At 45.8% G+C, this 21,948-nt stretch overlaps 1 protein-coding gene across 1 annotated transcript in view; it reads left to right on the top strand.

Moving 5' to 3' along the window:
- The window catches only part of LOC135253907 (cadherin-12-like), a 139,851-nt gene that overhangs the window by 94,972 nt on the left and 22,931 nt on the right, over positions 1-21,948 (top strand). Inside the window, exons 5-7 of the mRNA XM_064333750.1 lie at positions 3,152-3,319; positions 5,155-5,342; positions 16,128-16,381. Of these exons, the coding sequence (XP_064189820.1) occupies positions 3,152-3,319; positions 5,155-5,342; positions 16,128-16,381 (610 nt within the window). The remainder of the gene's footprint in view (positions 1-3,151; positions 3,320-5,154; positions 5,343-16,127; positions 16,382-21,948) is intronic.

The following is a 21,948-nucleotide window of genomic DNA, read 5'->3' as shown; positions in this document are numbered from 1 at the left end:
TTTACTTTACTGTATGACATTATAGTTGTAGTAGCAGTAATAATAGTAGTATTAGCAGTAGCCATAACCTTAGTAGTAGTGGTGGTAGTAGTAGCAGCAGTAGCAGTAACAGTAGCAGCTTGTCCCGCCAATTGCTTTAAACAAGTAAAGCTTTACTCCACACAGTAAAAAAAAAAAAAAAAAAAAAGTTTGTGAACATGACGGAATAATGACTCCATACATATTGAGTAATTGAATTGCAGCACTTTTCATGAGCCATTTGGCCTGGATTTGGTCAATATTTGGCCTTATCATTGATCGTCAAAGTGAGCTGGTCACAGAGAGAACCAGGGATCCTTTATCTGCACGGTGGACTTGCAGGTGGAATCAGCTCGCTAAACGCGTAGCCACTGCTGGCATCTTAATGCCACTGACAGAAGAGGTGAATATGTGGAAGAACATGGCTCATGTAGCCACCTTCGAATCGAATTCCTGCTCATAACAATTCACTTAAGGGCGGGGGGAGACACGGCTTCAGGAGGTCTGTACGTTTGGTATAACAATAGCAGTGTAGCGCTGGTCCTATCGGCGCAGAATGCCAGAGATAAATCGCCTGCCGAAATGGGTTTCTCTCGGAAAGAGTTTTTTATTTTATTTTTTTTTAGAATCAGGAATAAACTTTATCAGACGCCTGCGGTCCCTCTCCACGGTGGCAGAAGCCTGGGGAAATCGTAATCCGAGCGAACGGCGATATCATAACTTGTCTGAATCGAGCAGCGATGCCCCGTCGACACGCTGGCCCTCCCTGGAGGGTTCTCTCACACTCTTCCCACAATGCACCGCTCTGCAGAAGAGAACGACTGGTGTGAGGTGGCCTTTTACTTGTTGCTAATCTGTCTTTAGCGCACTGCCATTATCCGGTGCTTGACTCCGTGATCCCGATCCGGTACTTTATCTGGGTGCACGCGCTCAGGGAACATCCTTTTCGAGCTCCTGTTCCTGGGGTACTTCCCCCTGTGATTCATTACTATCGACCCGAGCGAACGGGCGCGGCCGATTGGATTCGGCAACGCCGCCACAAGACTGGGCATCAATGCTGATTAAATCTTGCGAGCAGTCCACCCACCCCCCCCCCCCCCCACCCCAAACAGGAATGTGATTACCTTGACATTCAGAAACCCGATCAATGGCTGTCACTTGTTTGCACACATCCCGCACTCCAGGCTCCATCTTCTGACGCAGTAAAATGCCGCAATCTCATATCAAACAGCCTCGCTATAATTAGCATTGCATCTGTTGGGGCAATGCAAGCGCAGAACTGCTCAGCGTTAGGAACTTAGAAGGGGATATGGAAGAAGCTAAAAAAAAATAAAAAAATAGTTTTACAGCAGTAGTGCATTCACGAACATTTGAAACTTTGGGAGAAATCTGAAGTTATGTTGTAGAGTCTTTTCAAAGAGTTGTGCTGGAGATATGGAGCATCTGGGCTGGGCCAATCAGCAGTGGCACAGCTGGGTGTTCTCTGTGAGCCAGAGCAGTGTCTGTACACACTGGCACTTTCTTTAGCATTTCTCTGCACTGTTCAAACTACGCACAAGTTTGAAAAGAGCAGAAATAATACAACATCTGTTCATGCATATTAAGGGTGTCTGTTCAAGGATTACCGTCCTCAGATATCGCTGCATGGGAATGGTGCATGATGATCATTCTGGAAGGCTTTCAAAAAGCATCGGGCACATTTAGGGCTTCCCGCCAACTTCGGAAAGGCCTGTATGTTAATTTGAGCATGCTAGCGAATGTGCCAGGACACACACACAAGCACACACACCATGCTCTGCTTTATATGATCTGTGATATATAAATGGATGTTACATATTTAAAAAAAAACAAAAATAAAACAGCAGCAAACATATTTCTATATGATAGAATACATAATGTTGAGTGGTGTCCTTCAAAGAACAAAGGGAAATCATCGTTAACATACGCATATTAAAATAATTAAATAAATAAATAGTTGACGATGACATCCCTTTGTTCTTTTCATCCCTTTATTATATCGCCCTGATGAAAAGCCGGTGGTAAGTTTCCGCGAGTTTACCGCTGACCGCGGAGATCAAAACGGAACGCGCGTGTTATCATGCGCCGAACAAAGCCGGCATTCTGAGGATCCGTCTTGCTCTGTGCCATTTTCCGCGCGGCGACTGTTTGAGAGATGAGAGATATGAGAGAGAGATCAAATGTTTGCCATGCCGGGGCCCAGACTGAGCCGCCCCCCCCATAGCCCGGGCAAACAAGAGGAGCAACGAGGCCGGGAACGGCGAGAAAAGGACTTCCCCAAATAATACTCCCCCTGCGCCGGACCTCCCCGCCCCCAAACGCTCCCAGTGGTGCACGTGCCTCACACCCCCCACCACGCCTCCCCACCGCTCGTTCATCCGTCCGTCACGAGAACAGCGCTCCAGAAAGGCCAGGTTGCGTCGCGGTCCATTCGTTTAGCGCGCGCTCTTAAACCAGGGCGAGTTCCAATGCAAAGGGAACGCACGCGTGCCCACGTGAGCCACGCCCGAGCGCGCCACGCATTCGAATGCTAATTAAACGACAAACGGAAGGAAAGCCTGACCTTTTCTCTTTCCTCGTTCGGTTGTTCCTTTTCTCACCCAAACCCCCCCCCCCCCCCCCTTCCTCACCCCCAGCGTGACCCCAGCTCTGGTGGGAGGGTTGATCAATACGGCTGATTAGCTTTTCAAAGAGAATTTCAGAGATATTCCTTTGAAGGCAGACTTTCTAGTGAACGATCTTAGATCGGCCCACATGAAGAGGCTCTTTTAAGATCCCTGAATTAATGGCTTACTGTTTTAAAAAATGAATTTGTTTATGGGGGACATAATGGAGGAGTATGTATGAAAAAGGGCTGCAATTCCAATATGGTTCACCCAGTATGGGTATAAATTCCCTCAAGCTGACAGTCTGCATTTTAACATCATATTCATGGTTTCATTATAAATTCAACGTGCTGGAGTACGGACAGTAATTTATTGTTTAAATGGCAACGTAGTGAATTGCCCATTATGGACAATACAGATTGATTGATCAATTGAGGACATGTTAATTGGTTCACTGATTGATTTGCTGGTTGGTCAGCCAGTTGGTTAATTTAGCGCTTGATTGGCAGGAGTGATCCGGACGGCGCTCCCGAACATGGACAGGGAGGTGAAGGAGCTGTACCAGGTTCTGATCCAAGCCAAAGACATGGGAGGACAGCTGGGGGGTCTGGCGGGGACCACCACCGTGAACATCACCCTCAGCGACGTCAACGACAACCCGCCCAGATTCTCCAAAAGTGAGCGCTTTCTATCTGCATTTCATTACACTCAACAGGTATTACACTTACTGCCTACAAAAAACTACTCCAACAAAACTGTCTTGCCTGGAATACACAAAGCTGTCTGTCTGTAGGTAGGTAGCAGGGCCACCCAACCCTGTTCCTGGAGATGTACCATCCTGTAGTTTTTCATTCAGGTTAATTACTGTAAGCACCTTGCACAAAGGTACAACTGCACTGTATCACCTAGGAATCAAACCCGTAAATCTTTTTAAAGTTTAAAGCCTAGTTCCGGACCATCCGTTACCTCAAGATGTAAGTCATCATTTCCTTAAGTTACCCAGAACAAAGGAACCTAAATTAGCCAAGGCGGTACAGTTAGCTTGTGACAGTTTAGGGACAATATAGAAACACGTAATTAAAAAAAAAAAGAAAATCAATTCAAGATTCTCTGTCCCAGATTCAATATTGCTGAAATGCTACTGTAAGTGTTGAGAGAATGCTGAGTGTTTAATCGCGACACCAAAGGAAAGCAGCTGCTATAAAGCAGCAGTAAATAAGGATTTCAACAGAAAACAGGAAAAAAAAAAAAAAAAAAAAAAGATTTCCCTTTGGTGTGAAATTCGCTGGTGGTTCCCAACAGACGACAAGGCGAACGGATGGAGCCGCGGTTGGAAGCTCGCGCACGGGAGACGCGTCAGTTTCTCTTTTTTTATCTGTTTGTTCCATCGAAACCACCGGCCTCTCTCTCAGGAACAACTGGACACGGAGTCTGCCGATAGGCACTATCTTTCAAAGCAGAATGGACACACATCTTTTTTTATCTTTTCGATTTTTTGGTTTGTTTGTTTTTGTTTTTTTTTATTTATTTATTTATTTATTTATTTTTTAAAGTGCACTTTGGTTTCGGTCTGTTTTTGTTTTGCTTTCTTACGACTGTACTATTTTGGGGTTGGAGTTCTATCCCTTTGTGCAGGGATCACAGGATAACATGCCACATAATTCAAAATAGGAAATTTCAAACATTCAGAGCAGTTATTTACTTACATTCACGTCATTAACTTTTGGAGGGAACAGGCACAGACCCCCCTAATAATGAAATTTCAGTTGTATGGAAAGCCATAACTGAAGACTGTTCTCGCCAGTAAAGGTACAGAGTGTATTTTAAAACCTTTTGCATATTACTTTTAGCAATGACAGTCATCTCATCAACGAGTACATATGCCAACAATACATCACTGATTAGCCTGTTTAAGGTCACACTGAAATACAATGGCAGATTTTCACAGCTAACAATCTGTCCGTTCTGGCAGCCAAACCACGGAAAGCGAATACATAAATTAATAAATAAATAAATCAAGCAAGACTGATTCACCATAGCAAGAGGTTAAGCATTTATTTTGCGAATTAGTGGAAAATTAGCTTATTCAGTACCAAAGTGCACTGCCTATGAATAATTATGCCTTACTTCCACTTAATCACCCTGTGAATTGTACGAAAGTGTAAATCAGGAGGGAATTATCAAATCAAGAGGGAATTACCAAATCTTTTTTTTTTTTTTTTTGAGATATTCTCAGGTTGGTGCACAACATTCTGAATGTCGTCATGGTGACCTCTCCAAGGATGCCCCAACGCGCAACACCCCCAGCCCCCCCACCCAACTTTTTCTCTCTTTCCATGTCTTTCTGTTTGTCCTTTATTCACCTCAGGAAATATGACTCCTAAACCACTTGTCTGTGTATTTCTGGCGCAGCTGGTGTTCTGTCCAAGCTTTGTCTGTGATTTGTCATGCTTTGTCCTGCATGATGCTCACAGTTATTCTGTATTTATTTATTTATTTATTTTTGTGAAAGGCATATTTCACCTGAAGGTTCCGGAATCTTCTCCCGTGGGAGCGTCGGTGGGCTGGATCAAGGCGCACGACCTGGACACGGGCAAGAACGCCGAGGTGGAGTACAGCATCGTCCCGGGCGACGGAGGCGCCATGTTTGACATCACCACCCACGAGCACACCCAAGAGGGCGTCATCGTCCTGAAGAAGGTACGTGACCCCGCCTGACCCCTGACTCACTGCACACCCAGGGACAGAACCATGTGACCTAAACAAAAATGAGTCCATGAAGATGCAGACTAGTTCTGTAGGGCCACAGTGTCTGTTTTTTTTTATCATCAGTTTAAGTGGCTGATTGTGAAGAGTCTGCACACCTTCTCAATACCGTAATGGGCTGTAACAGGAAACCACAAAAACCCGAAGACACCGTGGCCCCGCCCCGGCTCAAGGTTGGAGCCCCTTCACTGGGGTACAGGATCTACAATCCCATCCATCCATCTATTACCTAAACCCACGTATCCCAGTCAGGGTCGCGGGGGGTGCTGGAGCCTATCCCAGCATGCATTGGGCGAGAGTCAGGAATACACCCTGGAGAGCTCGCCAGTCTGCCGCAGCAGCTCCACCATCATAGGCCGCGTTTCTGCTTCCGGCGTGTTAGTGAAACCGCGTGAGTGCGGGAGGGTGAGACTGAGCGGGCACGGAGAATAGCCCGTCCATCTCTTACCGCCCGTCTTGCCGGTGCGAGCGCACGGCGGGTTTTACCGCTGCCGTCTGTGCCACTCTGTTCTCAACGGTTAGCGGTCCTCGGTGCGCACCGCTACGCCGAGCGGCGAATGCGCCCGCTCCCCTTCTCTCGCTTAATAAGGCTCCGTCTCCGTTAAACAATGAATAAATGAAAAGCGTCCCTGAATAATGCATGCCGCCCGGGCCTGATCTTTCAGAGGACCTGCGGAGAAAGGTAGCCCCCCCCCCCCGGCCCCCCCCTCAGGCCGATTGCCGTGAGAGAGGTAGCGGAGCGTGAACAGCGCTGGCGTTACCGAAACGAAACAAACCGGACCGTGATTTGAGAGCACGGACTAACTGTTGTGCTGCAGCGGTGAAGACTGTGTGCCAGTTGAACTGGAAAGGAAAGTTTGAAGACAAACTTTAAGGTGGCTGGCAAAAGGCCAGTGTATAAGTTGACACGTTAGCTTACAAGAATTATAAATAAATAACAGAACACTAATTAATGCAAGTTTGGGTGGAACTTGTGTTGATGAAGTTAGTCACCTTGCCAGCGATCTCATCTATTAGAGGCTTTGCAAGAGAGACAGTCAGTATCTGTTTACGATATAAAATCATCAGTGTCTTAAAAAAAGGTATTTATGGTATTGTCACAACATGCACAGGCAATGCAATGCCATCCAATGCCAGAAATAATGAAGAGTTTGCGTTTTCTAGCTAACATAATTAAGCTGAGTGTGCTAAACTTTCATACACAATAGCATTTCAAATCTCTGAACACATCAAATAGAACATTATGCAACCTTTATAAGCTTCTATAAAGTTGTAATAAAGTTGTAATAACCTCATTAGTGGATCACCGTTATGCAGATTACAATTATGGGTATAAATCATTTAATTAATAAAAGTTTTCTAAATGTAATGGCCAGCTGTTTTTTTTACAAAAAGTTAATTTATTTTTTTTAAATGCTGTATTTCAATCATATAGTGACATTTTGTTTCCTGGTTTGTTAGTTGAGTTGTATTTTACAGTGATGAGCAGGTCAATCTGTAGCCAATCAGGGAGCTGTAGCCAAATGTCGGACTCATCCTCAAACCTCCTTCCCATCCCACCCCCCAGTACACATTTGCCACTCTCCTTGTTATGTCTGATCTATGCCTAGCCATTAAATTCATACTTAAACGTTCATGGAAAAAGTGAAGATGATGCTAAGTCATCAGTGACACAGCCGATAATGCCTCCACAATAATGTAATGTGTGATGCCCTTGCAGGTGCCATAGAGGTGACACGCTACTTTTCTTTTTTTTCTTTTTTGGAATCGTTTAAGTACACTGGCACAGACACTTTTTTCTTGTCTTTGGTCGTCCTTTGTGACTGTCAAGAGTACAGAAAAAAATAATAATAATAAAAATTCCCAGGTGACGGCAGTTAAAAACCCAAGCCAAGGCCTTTTTTACGACTTAAAATGTTTTTTTAAATTTTTTCCTGGAGAAAATATTGACTGCAGCCTGCGGAAAGATTTGAATAATCCAATCTTTGGCAAGTACCCTGTTTACGTCCACGTGGGCCGTTGTGCGGTACTGAAGAGCGGGGGGGGGGGGGTGACAGACTGAAGCCGTTTTGGGTTTTGGGGGAAGCAGGGCCCGTAATGAAACACCGAGAGCCGTTTCCACAGCCCCAGCGTGAGAGAATTTGCAGCGCGTCAGCAGGTGTAAAATGAGGGGGGGGCGGTGGGGGGGTGATACGAAACTTGCACAAATTCGGCACTCAAAGTCAGAAAGAAAGACAGCCTCGGCAACAGAGAGGCGGGGGCGGTGCCGTTGCCGTTATTTATGTTCAGAGACGGGGTGACGGCCCCACCCTGATCCTGTTTATTTATTTTGTTTGGAATTTGGGCTATTTTCGTCGCTGTTGGACCAAAAAAAAAATCTTGCCCCTTCATATGCAAACAGCTAAGCGCGTTTCCCTGAGGGTGCACACGCACACGGTCTGTAGCTCAACCTAAAAATGTCAGAGGAAGCGGGCTTCTCTCCGGCTGTTAGCGTTTCTGGCGGGTTTGTACAGCGGCAGAGAGAGATATTATATCCGGTCGGTAGCTGTAGCTGTTGTTTCACTGACAGGTCTAACGGTTTCCCTTGGTTTAATTTTCCTTCTGTGTGGCATGTAAATAACACCCCTGTGTGATTTGCAAAGTGTCTGTTAGGAGAATACCTCTCCATCTGCTTTGTCCACACACACCGATACATGAATACATTGAGTAATATTTGCGCTGTTTAATTGAGTCCTTTTTTTATACAACTGAATGAGCAGTGACCTGAGACAGAAACATCGGCTACTAACAGCAGACAGACTGACTTGGTTACTCAAAAAAATACATAAAAATAAAATAATTCTAAATAAAAGATGAAATATATACAGTGAACTGCTTAATGTTTGGGTAAAATACTTTCTTTATTTGGCTCTGTACTCCACAATTTAGATTTGTAAACAATTTACATGTGGTTAAAGTGCACATTCTCAGCTTTTATTTAAGGGTGTGTCTCCATACACTTTGGTTTCACCATGTAGAAATTGCAACACTTAATACAATTTTAGGGTATTCAGGGTACAAAAAAAACATAAGTGATATGATTATCCATACCATAAAAGTTAAATGATCATTACAACTATTACAATCACTTGGCAGACGATGTGTTCCAGAGCGACGTACAGTAGTGGGGAACGTCAGTGTTACTCTCAGGAGTACAAAAATGCAGTATTACCAAGCAGGCAACGAGGCCCATTTGAAATCAATAAGTGTAATGTTCACCTCCCAAACAACAATTTGTATCGTAACAAAATAGCTTACCAGTCTCAGATAATGCCCTCAGATTGAGCCCATCTTTGTGCACGTGTGCCTATAACATTATCCAACATTGGCTGTCCAATAGGCTAGTCCAAACACCTAGGTGTTCAATTTTATATGTGAGCAGATAGCTGATATAGGCAGCCAGTGGAGGGAGATTGGGGGGGGGGGGGAGGCTGGGGGTGACATGGCTGAGCCCGAGGAGGCTGTAGATCAGAGCAGGCGGATTCTCAGGATGTTGTGCAGGAAGAAAAGAAAAGAAAAAAAAACTGCACACCCGGCAAAATGTTGTGATGTATTCGGAGTTTGTTGTCCAGTCGACTCCGAGCTTCCTGGCAGATGAAGAGGGTACCACTGTGTTGCCCCCCAGAGAGGTGATCCAGCAAGGGGGGGGGAGGTGATTTAGCTGCACTGTAGAAAAATTCCAGGGAGCCTTTACTTAAAATAACTAACTTGGCTGCCTTAAAATCTTCAGTTAGGTGAACAATGGATCTTCAGTACAACTGTTCACGCAGAAGTACGAAGAACTGAACACCTGTTGTTCGCCGAGCTCAATATTTTTAAGGCCACAAGTTTACTTGTTATCTTAAGTAGAGCCTCCTTGAAATGTTTAACAGTGTGGGAGTAGAGTCTCAGTTTTAGCCAAGTTGAGCTTTTCTCATTCATTTGTCCTCCAATTTAACGCTTTCATATTGCCCTTGTACCTTCATCTTGATGTTGTAGCTCTTTGTGTCTGGTAATCATGCCTCATGTCTAGTTTATGATTTGCCAAAACTTTACTGAATTAGCTACTGCCTACAGTGTGAACTAGTATCGATGTTCGTGCTATGGATACTGATGCTTTATGAGAATTGTACCATATCTGACGTGTTCTGTCATTGTTCCAGTTACCTTTGGTACGCACATATTGAATGTTGCTTTCGATAAAAAAGTGCCTTGCCAAATAAAGTGTAATGTTATGTAATGTGAGGCAAGGTCTCGTAGGCAAGACGAGACGTGACATCATCATCCAGTCCAACTCTGGAGATATGCAGAACTGAGAACCATGGAGGCCATTAAATGGCTGTAGATCATTTAAAGCTGACCTGTAATGGAAACGGAAAAGAAAAGCAGTGATGTAAAATGGACGGACGTTCGTTCATGTGCTGAAAGCAGGAGCGATTTGCACAGGGACCCTCCGGCTTCCTGTTTCCTCCGCTGTGTGTCTTTGTGGCCGACAAGCTGCAATAACACCAGCGCAAGACGCGTAGCGCTGCTCCCCAGTACTGATGGACTGCAGCTCAGAGCCGCCGCTAAGGCTGAGTGTGTGTGTGTGTGTGTGGTGTGAGAGATGTGACGTGTGTGTGATGTGTGTGGTGTGTGGGTTGCTGCCCATAAGTCCCAGAATAGACCAAGGGCAGTAAATGTGTTGGGGTGTTGGGGGGGGGGGGGGTCTGTCATTTGATAATCGGATCAGCGGCTGTAATGGGCTGTGGAGGGTAATCATCTGTTTTTCGGTGGGGTGGGGGTGGGGGGGGGGGTCTTGCTGATATAACACCAGGCCTGCTGAGAGACAGGCCTGGCTTACAAACCACCCCCCAGCCCACCCCCCCCTCAAAATAAGAGATTAGAGGAAGAAACAATAAGCCCTGGTCCCAGCAGGAATTCCCGGGGAAGAGAGAGAGTGTCGCACACGTCCGTTCTCTGACAGAGGGGTAAATAAAGGGGTTCTAATGTAAAGCGTCCTCCTCTCCCTCTCTCGCTCTCTCTCGCTCTCCCGGGGTAAGAAGCTCGTTGTCAGATTACATTTGTTCAAGTGCATTCGCCACCATTTTCAGCGCCTCCCCCCAGTCCCCCACGTCCACGTCCCCCCCCCCGGTAAGATTTTCGTTTGGTAAACGGCGGGTCGGCGGAGACGGGTAATTGAAAAGCAATAAGCCTGGCGGGCCGGCGCCATGCCGCGCGGCCGCGTGGGGTACGAGCCCGCGACGCCGGGAGGACAGGGGATCGCGTCCGTCTGCGTGGCGTGATCCGGGAGGACGGAGGATCGCGTCTGCAGAACTCGCTGCTCGGATTTACTAAGCAAGGACGGGTCATAAAGACCAGGACCACATTTGATGAAAATAATAATAATAATAATAACGGTTGATGCGAAAAAGTTCTTGGCATCGCATGTTGAAGGGGCCGCTTTGACATGGTCCCTTTATTACGTGAGAGATGGCACGTCTTCACTGAGTTCATGAACATTTGTTTTGCTCTGATAAAACTGTGTGTTTAACACCACAGTGGGGAAAAAAATAAACAAGCTATGAATGGTACTGCAATGGGCACCATAAAATACCGCCGAGTTTTTGGCTGGGTTTTGTTTTGAGAGTAAATCAAGAGGAGAGAGGAGATCACCCACTGTGCTTTAAAAAAAATAAAAATATAAAATGAAATAAATTTTTTTTTAAAACATCGAAAATAACCGCATGTGCAATATTCAGCAGACAGCCCTGTCACCTCACTTGATCATTTTATCCTCTGGGTGGTTACAGTCATATTTCTGAATTAAAAATGTCATATTCATGCTGTGTGCACATTAAATAATTTAACAGGATCCCGCATATTATCTTACACGACCTTTGGTGTCTCAGTGAGCAACTGCCAACCACATGAAATGTAATAACCAGATTATGTAATGGGGAACAAAGACTTTGTCAAAGGTATTGTGGTAGAGCAGTGACTGTAGATTAAGGGGTCGTGTGGCAGATTCCACCGACAAAAGTAGTAAACAGTGCCCTCTGTAGGTCTTTTTAAAAACTGTTACTAGTTTTGTCAGCCATAAATTTGAGTTTCAAATTCTCACATCTAAAATTCACATCTGGAACAATCAGCACATTAATATTAAAGAATATAATATAATTTAATACAGTTTTTTACAGTTCATTCACGTGCATGTGAGACAGCAGACAGAGGCGTTTCCATGGTAATTGGGCCCAGCAGTGGCGTGAGTGCGGACCGGGCATTAACCCCGCCCCCCTGCGCTGGCTGGGCGTTCTCCGTCCCTTTGCATTATAGAACGCGTCCTGCTCTAACCCCCTCATTAGAGCCCCGTCTGACACGTCTGTCTCGCACCCTGGCACGGGGCGTCTGGCGGCTCCCTCCCCACACACACCCCCGGCTGTGGGGGGGTGTCTGGGCGGGTCCCTCACCGCCCCCGGGATAGGGTTTATGTAGACGGTTACCTAATGATTGACGTTTTTTTAGGTTCTACTGCGAGGCGGGAATTGCTGCAAACTCGGACGAACCGCAGGAAAATGTAAATGTCAGATCGCAGCGTGGTGGTTCAGCTAAACTGCATGATTGCCACCTACCCACACACACACAGCGCATACACAGACACGCAGATGCACACACACCCACTTACAAACTGACAAATTTTGTTGTCACTTGAGTAGTGATTACAACCAGCTGTAAAAATGTGCCAGAAAGCCAAAAGGCACCTGTGTCTGAGACTGCAGCGGGGTCAGAGGGCGTAGTCACGGTGACGGCAGCGCTGACCTGGCTCGGGTGTAACAACGGCGACCGGTCTGTACGTTGGGGTGTGGCGGTGGAGGGAAGGGGGTGCGGGGAGAGTTGAGGTATGGCATTGTGTTATTGAACTCTACGCAGACAAATGGAATGGAAAGCCTATTAAAAATGCATCGCCCCGTTTCCACCTCCAGAGCGGCGATGGCGGGCCTTGGCCCGGCCGGTTCTCTGGCTCTAAAAGCCTCGATAAAAGGCTTCCAAATGGCAGACAGAAGCAGCCTTCAGCCCGAGTTGAAGCTATAAATATGGATCACCTCAGCACGCCAGCGCGTTCTCTCTATGCTACGCTAATACCTGCGTCTCTGTACTTACAGACAGGCTCTGAATAGATCCGGCTTTCTGTGTTAGCTAGCAGCACATAAGTAAATAATTGATATTAATAAAAAAAGGTGACGTCCAGCACGTTTCTGACCCGTAATGTCTGCCATGTGACTGCTGTTAGAAATAAAGAGGGGGTTTATGGGTAATAGTGTGGGGCTTCAGCTGCGAGGCTCAGTTCTTATCCTCCACTGTATTCCGCTGGGCGCAGCGAAGCTGTACATTAGCATATTAGAGCGCTCGTCTCGCGTGAGCGGAATTTAAAGCTCGCCGCGTTCCGGGTCGCCCGGCCGACGACTGGCGACCGGCTGCGGGACCGAAAGGCGGGCCGCTCCTCGGCTCGGGCCGCACCGTCGCCATGGACAACCGGTGGCTTTTTCCCAGAATTCTCTATGTTCATAAACATGATTTGTTTTGTGATAAAAAAACAAAGTTGAACAGTTTTTGTTTTGTTTTTTTTTTTGGGTGGGGGGGGGGTGGGGGCTAATCGCTTTATACATTCTAGCGCATTAACTTAGCCTACATGTAAATTTTGGGTAGGGAACCATAGCAGAGGGTAGCAGAGATTAACACAGAAAAAAAAACGAAAAACAAAACCCCTAGTCTCACAGCTATTTCCCTCCTCAGTCGCCCCCCCTGCCCTTCAATCTGAGCCGGAGTCCTCTGAGCCCGACCGTCGACACATTATCCACTTTCTTCATTAGAGCTGAATCCCTTTCGTTATGCCCCCAGCCCCCCTTCCTCCTTCTCCGTCACCCCTTTGTGTTCCCCGCGCCACGCTTTAAGACGGAAGTCATTAAAAAGGACGACCCACGGCAGCCCCTGCGCCCACCCCACCCCCGCCCTTCCCCCGCCCCAGTCAGACGCTCATGAAGACCAGTGGAGCTCCTGACATTTTCCCAGCCCTGGCCCGGCTGACCCAGGCTAATGTGAGGAGCTCCTCTGACATTTCCTCCAGCTCTGAGCCTCCAGGGCTGCTCATCTTTACTGCTGCACGCTTGCCTGGCCTCTCACAAGCGGGCTATTACTAAAAACATAAAATAAAATCAGAAACAATGACTGTGTCATTTACATACAACACACACAGTGCAGTCCATATGTATTCGGATCATTTCACAATTTATTTTGCCTGAAATCTGCTAACCATAGACGTCACCGTACGCTGGTTATATTCCCTGGTGATGCTCTGCCAGGCGTGTACTGCAGCCATCTTCAGTTCCTGCTTGTGTCTGGGGGTGTTTTGTCCTCAGACTTGTCTTCTTCAGCAAGTGAAACACATGTTCAGTTGGATTCCGGATGTGTGATTGACAAGGCCAGTCATAACACTTCCAAGCCCAGAAAAGTTGTTTTAGCAGTACGTTTGGGGTCACTGTCCTTCCGCAAGGTGAAGCTACATCCAGTGCCATATTTTACTGACTTTACTACGCTTACAAACACTGTAATTTGACCGCGCTGGAAATGCCCAACGGCCTGTTTGTGACCTTGCGATACACCATGCTCGACTCTGAAGGGAAACATCTGCGTGCCACAATACGTGAATAAAGGCTGCAATTTATCAGGCTGGAACACAGAAGTATGGGGTTGCGCTGTGTGTAATTTTGTCATTTATTTTTGTATTTATTTTATTTTAAAATTTTCCCCGCTGAGTCCCAACAGGGGGTGGGGGGGGGCTTGTTCGTTGCTTTGTGTTCTGTGCAGACGGTCCATATTTTGGCGAAAATAACAGCTGTGAAGTCTGTATTTATTTGGCTTGCATTGATGTGTGTGAGGAGCAGTAGCATTAGCCTCGCTGCTAGCCCAACACACTGCCATTCCTCTGGCTTTCTTCAGTCAGAAGCAGAGGCCTGGATTCACTTAGCATCTGCCCTGAGCCCAAAAAAGCTTTACTTTTATTCCCTTCTTTCCCAAGCGCAGTTGGGCAGGTTCAGCGACAGCAGATTAAATTCAAAATCTGTTGGCGAACGAAAAAAAAAAAAGAAAAAAAAAAAAACTAAAGTGTGAGGTGAGGTCAAATGTTGAAAAATCCATGCAAAACCATTTCAGTGTCTCGTCCCTCACTGTTTTAACCTCGGTATGGAAAGCCTAATGGAGCTCACCTGCCGCGCTCCGCACTGCCGCTCTCTCTGTGGCCAATTACGGGCCACCTGTGGGGCTGGAGCGGGCCGGATCAATGCCAGACCGAGGAGTGCATTTACACACTGGAGCAGTGTCTCTCTCGCTCTCACACACACACACACACACAGAAACCCATACACACACACATATGCAAGCGATTAAATAACAATTTAAAAGCGATTGAAATGCTTACAAAAATATTTCTCACGGTATGACGCAAGTAGATGAAGGACGTCCGACTGAAAAGGGACACCCACAGAAACTATAACTAAACTTTTTTAAAATTTTTTTCTTTCCTGTCATTGTCAAACTCACTCGCCCCTCTGAGCTGAGTGGGAGCGGGCTTGAGTCAGACCAGTAACGAGGTGCGTCACAGACAACGCAGCCTCCTTGTACTCAAGCGTACCCGTTAGCAATGCCCAAAACGGACCCCCCATCCCCACCTCCAACGAGGTGCGTCACAGAAAACGCAGTCATGCGCACTCCTGTTAGCACCAACCCCACCCAGACCCCCCAGTACAGCTAGCTTCTCTCTTCACCTCAAGCCAAATGCTAATTCTCCCAGAGGGCTGTGGGGCTGACAGACACCTGGTGGGTACGAGGCCTGTGAGTCAGCGAGAGCACGCCAAAGCAGATTCCCCCGGAGAGACCGGGGGGGTCAGTGGAGCGAGACGACAAGCTTACACCCCCCCCCAACGAAAACCTCTCCTCTGAGACGCACCTAGCACACACGCGTGCCATGTCCCACACTCCCCCCCCCCCCCCTTCACAGCACCACAGCGAACAGACGCTGTTTAACACAGGAAGAACCCCGGTACCCGCAGGCTAGCCAATCACACGCCCCCAGGCAACACTTCCAGCGCAAAACACACGGCCACCGCTACAGGCTACCAGCTATTGCGCTGCCTTCCACCTTGGCATGAGATGCAGCCCATTTTACACCTCGTTTATATCTTTTACAAGGGCAAATAAACAAATAAATACTTTCTAAAACCTGCACCCATTTGGAAAAAATAAAAATAAAAAACAATAAAATAAAAACAGGATTATTAAAAGGAATACATCTTTGTCAGGGATTTTTTTTTAGTGTCCAACACACTTTGGCCTGGATTGAGCCGTAAATCCTGTGGGCTTTTGTACTCTGAACAGAAAATGTAAGCAAATATTAAAGTTGTGAGGATTACAGTATTACACCTCGTCTTTTTTCATTGCTTCCAAAACAGTATGTAAAAGCCGGTGTCCCTTTATAAAAAAAAAAAAAAAAAAAAAAAGAAAGAAGAATAACCTTTGCTTAAATTTGCTAACCATATACTCTCAAATTGGTTATATAAAAAGCTATATGGATATAGATAGTCTTCCTGTCATGGCCTCTGAATTCCATAATTCTGTGTTTACTCAGCCATGGACTTGCTTCTCTTTCCTTTTCCTTTCCTCCTCCAGCCGCTGGACTACGAGACCAAGAAGGCCTACACCTTCAAGGTGGAGGCCGCCAACGCCCACCTGGACCCCCGCTTCCACAACTTCGGCCCCTACAAGGACATGGCCACCGTCAAGATCAACGTGCTGGACGTGGACGAGCCGCCCGTCTTCAGCCGGGCGTCCTACGGCATGGACGTCCTGGAGGACACGGTGGTGGGGACGGTCATCGGGGCGGTCACCGCCCAGGACCTGGACGCCGGGAGCAGCCACGTACGGTAAGGACCGGGGCCCGCTTGCTTCCGAGTCGCGTGCCGGTCTTGCCCCACGACCCTGGTCCTGGTGGGGGTGCAGGGTGTTCTGATTTTCGGTGTTACTCGAAACTTAATTTACCAGTTAGAGCAGTTGATTATGCGATTAACTCACCTCACCTGTTTTCTCTAGTGTGAACTGCCTGGTGATTATTTGAGGGAAACTCAAATGTTATCCAGTGCAGTTATCCAGCTAACTCCTCAGTAAATCATGCTTCATGAGACACCCCCCCCCCAGGTGAGAGGGATCTTTGGTCAATCAGTGACATCACTCAGTGAATCAACCAATAAATTATCAGGTAGATAAAGAAAAAACAAAATCCAGCACTACTAGCCACACTGGCTAGATTTGAACGGTCCTGATATATACTGTAGGGAGTGCACCAGTTTCATAAACTCCTGCCCTTGGAGAAGAGTATTACTGCTGGCTTTATTTTCTACCTGATAGTTAATTGATTGATTTATGTTGCTGAATGGCCACTCACTTCATAAACTGAAGCACTGATGTAAAGCCAGAGGTCCTCACTCTCGCCCTTGGACATCTGCCGGTCCTGCTGCTTTTTCCATTGTGTTCATCGTTTACCGAGCGCGCAATTAAGAGTCTTCACTATGCAGTTAATGCCGCTCACCTGATTTCCTGGGCCTCGAGTGCCTTTTGCTCGCACGCTGAAAAGAAAGAGCAGCCACCGCGTGGGCCTACGAGGGCAGGAGATAGAGAGAGAGAGAGCCACTGGAGTGCGCGTGGGGGATGTTCCGAGATGACCTGCAATGATCTACACAGCCAAGCTGTAATTAAAAGAGTTGCACTGAACGGAATGCTAACGCTAACACGCAGGCTATTTATGTCCAGTTCAACAATATGCACAGCCACTTTAAGAAGTCATCAACCAACTGCTGAGGCTTTAGACTTTGCACAGAAATATTTTTTCAGGCTGAACTATATAGGAGTTTTATAATGCCTGCTGAAGACTAAATCCACTGTAAATGAAATGGGGTCTGCTCGACTGACCCGTAGCTCGATGTTAAAGAAAGCAGTCGCTCAAACGGATGGCCGCCATTTTAATGTGGACGGCCTGTGCGGGCCTCCGGAGATCTTGCTTTTTGAAAACTTGCCAGTTTAAATTTTGTTTGTTCTCACATTTTTTGATATGAACCCAGACTTAAAGCTTGTGAAATGTATTTGGCTGACATTAGCTGCTTTCAGCACCTAGCCGACACCATGGTTTTAGTTAGTCATTTTGGAATTATAGTGCGAAGGGGACAGCAGACCAGGTTCAGGGGCATTCTCTGATTGGATCAGAGGTACAGAACTAGCTAGGTTACACAAATCGTGTTGCTCCAAAATACAACACAACACTCTCAAAGGAGGAGTTAATAATCAACACACTTTGTGTATAACTACTTTGGTGTTACTTTCAACACGTGTTAATACTTTTGTGTTACACACATGCAGTTCACTGTATGTTACAGAAGGAGACTTTTAAACACAGACTGTGTTGAAAGTAGCACAACATGAGCTGTCTTTAACTGGACATGGAACTATTAAAAATGACGTGTTTTTTACTAGCACATCTGCTTTGAGAGTGAATGTACCCAAAAGGCCTTCAATCCAGTATTAATGTATTTAATTTTTCAACATAGGAAACCTTTTTACCCTTATTTATTGCCTTAAGAATAATTGCATGTGTGAGGTTAACAGCTTTTTTACTTTATCATTGAATACTTTTTAGTGATGAGATGATACTAATTTAAACACAAGGATTTATGAAATAAGAACAGAAGCTAACCCTTGCCTTTCTGTAGAAAATGGTTGGTAATTTTCTCATTAAGCTCGCCTGTAGTTAATATAAAAGCGACGCGGTGTGAACGCGTAGAGACAGGCGATAATGTGGCCTGGAGCAGACACCACGGTAGCTGAGGGAGAGATCGGACTTTCGGCATTTCACACAAGAAGCCGGGCGCCGCTCGGGGAAAAAAAAAAAAAAAAAAAAAAGGCGGCACTTGGACGATTTGTCGCGCCGTTTCGTTGGCTGTCACCAGTGTTTATCGTCGCATTTTGTTGTGAGAAAAAGGCTGTGGAGCTCCGGCGCGCTGGTGTTAAACGCAGCCGAAGGCCGACTCTCCCCACTCGGGAGGCACAAAGAAAATAAAAAATAAATCAGTTCTTGAAAGAACTGATTGTTTTGATATCAATATTTTATGGCAGGAAAAGCGACAAAATGGAACAGGCGTGGATATGCTTGAAAGCCTGCTTTTTTATTTATTTATTTTTTTCTTGTTTCGTCTTGGGTGTTTAATATTTCACGTCGGCATTGTTTTGTTGAGGGGTACGATTACACATACAGTAGCAGCCTGGGCACGCAGGACAATGCTCCCGAGGATCTACCATGCATACAGAATCATGCTTTTAGGATGGGCCCAAACCACACGGCGCGCTCTGCCTATGCAGTGTTTTATCACTACGGTTAGCCTACTCAAAGTCACACACAACTTTTGTACTTAGCTATTGAGTCTAAATCGTGTCCATATCAATGCATTCACAAAAACACCATTGAAATGGGGAATAAATAAATAAATAAATAAATAAATACATATTAAAATTAAACCCAGTAATATGCGTTTTCCATTTGTCAAAACCAAACCCTTCTGATTCTGTGTGTAGTTGTTTTCCTGGGGAAATGTTCGAGTGCTCTTCAGTGGAGAGCCCCAGGCTGCATCTCTGTCCCATTCAGACATGAATGACACCAACCTGAAGGTGAGATTGCTTTTCAGTCAAAAGGAAGGAAATCTGACGCACAGGAACATTAATCACACCGGCTGATGAGCTTTGGAGTTCCCTGCATTTTATTTATTATTTATTTTTTTTATTTTTGTGCTGCTGCTCACAGCTGGTGCATTAATCTGTTTTTAAAATGTGGGGAGAATCCCTTATGGAGAAAAGTCCAGCACTTTGGATAATGAAAGTGTAATTGAATTAGTATGGATCTGTATATGCATTGTTTCAATACATTCTGCATGCAAAGATAAATACCAATAACATGGAATAAAATAAAATCATAAGAGTGTTAAATACTAAAGAATAATTTGAAGGGGAAATGACACTAGAGTGAGACTGTATCATTGACCCTCAGCCCCTTAATGCACCCCCTCAGCCTCTAGTGGTGGAACACCGTCACTGCATATGTCCACCTTTTAATCTCTTTACATTTTGCCCTGGCGAACATGTACTGAGCCCATTGGGGTGGAATCTGGAGGAATTCTGAGAAAACTACAACGTCTGTATGATGGGTTTCTCGTCTTTCTCCCCAAAAGAAAGACGATTGTCAGTTTCCAGACTCTTTCCTTACTTTCAAAGACTGCCTTTTAAATGGCTATGGACCGAAGGTAACCGTGCCTCTGAGCTGTCTGAAGACAAGAAAATAAGAGTTTGGCGTGTCAAATCTTATTCTCCAGTTTTCAACAGTTACTTCTCTCCTTTAGAAGCCACTCTGCCCAGATTTACCTTTTTAAAAAATCATGAACAAAAGGGAGAAAAACAAGTTTAAAGTTCAGGGACATGGTAAGAAGTGGAACTAGTTTCCAGTTTTTTTTTTTTTTGAAGGAATGAAGTTGAGATTACATCTGAACATACATTTATTTGATTGTGATCAAAATTTGTATTATTCAAGGATAAAAAACAGTGGCAAACAAATCTGACAACACTGGGTATGTTCTCAACACCAGGTCTGTCTGTGCGGTTGCTGAAATAGCATCCAGAGGTTCTGGACATTGTGTCCACTCATTAGCCCACACACAGTTTCTCTGTACAGTTACGTGGTGATTCCTTTGAAGGTAGAGAAAAGTTAGTCAACTGTGTGAAGGTGAAGCCTATTTGGAGAGATAGAGGATGTGAGCTGATTTGAGTGGTGCCTCTCTCACTCTCCCCCCCTCCCTCCCTGTACATCGTTACAAAGGAGACGGATGCACAGTTGTTTCTAGTGAACAGTATTACAGCAATGCTGACAGCCAGGCCTTGGGAAGATGGAGTGCAGTATGTATCACAGGATACACAAGGCACACGGCTCTCCTTGAGCACTTATAAAAATAAAAACTTAGGAGTCGGAGCATCCGAGTTCAGACTGAGGAAACCGAGGACACTGGGACCATGGGAGAACGGGATTGGCTCCCTGCCAGAGCCCAGCCAATCAAAAGCAGCGCAAATCGTCTCAATCTATTAATACAGCTGCCTGTTGAGTGACAGCCTGTCTTTTCGTACGTGAGAAGGTGTTTCCATGGTGACTCGAAGGTAAAGAAATGGAATGGTGTTGACTGCGCAGCGCATTCTCAGGTTTGAGTTGGCGGGTTGGGCCGACTTGGCAGAAGCCTCTGCGGGTGGTCCTCATTTTGAGTCTCCAAACTCGCACACAGGAGCCCCCTTGCGATGAGATCCGGACAGCTTTACCGGTGATCATAAAGTTTGTTCGTTTTTTTTTCCTGGTCATAGGCCATGGTGGTGGTTCTCTGCTTACAGTGAGTGTTTTTTTTTTTTTTGATGTTGTGAATATTTTAAATAAGATGTCGGAAGGCAGAGGTTCTAGGACAGCTCCCTGGAGAAGCCCTTTAAGGACTGTTTGCTAGAAGCCTCTTTGCTGATTTTTTTATTTTTATTTTTTTAAGGATGTTTCAGGATGAGAACCACATAGACCTGTTGGGTAGCGTATGAAAGCAGAGTCGGTCCAGATAAAGGGTTCACTGCAATAGTCCCGTTTGCCTGATAACATGTTGCCTGGATTACTCAGTCCTTGTAGTCCGTGCAACTCTTCCTCCCGTCCTCCATTGAGTGGAGCTAACGAGAGGAAGACGAAGAGATGCAAGGAGTTACAGCAAGCCATCGGAATGAACCCGGTGTCTTACTCTGCGGAAGAGACGTTCAAAACCTTGTGCGTCAACCTTCAAATGGCTACGTCAGTGATTGTAGCAAGTAGAGAGAAATAAGTAAATCGATCACATTCAGAGAGCCTCAGCTGGAAACCAGAATGCACCATTTTAAAGGACATCTTGAAACAAAATTGCTGTGACCTTGAAAGTTTCTCGAACCCCCAGCAGTGTTTGCAACGTGCGCATCATCTCAGATCGTGACATGTTGTATCATTCACCGATCTCAGCAGGGAAAACATTTCATTAGTGCTTTTCTAAACTTTATCGGTTTAAAAAAAAAAAAAAAAAAAAAAAAAGTGTTGAAAAATGCTTTTGAATTTGGTTTTCCCAAATCCCCTGAATAATTCGGTGGCTGAGGTGCCACCACGTCAAGGGTTTCAAAACAAGTGACTTTCTTTGAAGGGAGAACGCAAGGACCAGACTTGTTTTAGACTCCCAGGTTCAGAGGCTGACGGGAGGGAAGAAGGGAACATCAGAGCTGGAGTTGCTTCAGTGAAATGGGACATTCTGCCTAAAATCTTTGAGTGGGCCAAGGCCCGCCTGTAGTGTGCCTGTGCTGTGGGGGTGTCGCGCTGATACCAAAGTCCTCAATGGCCGCGGTCGTACTGATCAGTCGG

Source organism: Anguilla rostrata, chromosome 4, assembly GCF_018555375.3.
Source record: "Anguilla rostrata isolate EN2019 chromosome 4, ASM1855537v3, whole genome shotgun sequence".
In the NCBI taxonomy this organism is placed as follows: domain Eukaryota; kingdom Metazoa; phylum Chordata; class Actinopteri; order Anguilliformes; family Anguillidae; genus Anguilla; species Anguilla rostrata.
The sequence above is the reverse complement of the archived record's forward strand: the minus strand, read 5'-3'. Positions and strand labels throughout refer to the sequence as shown.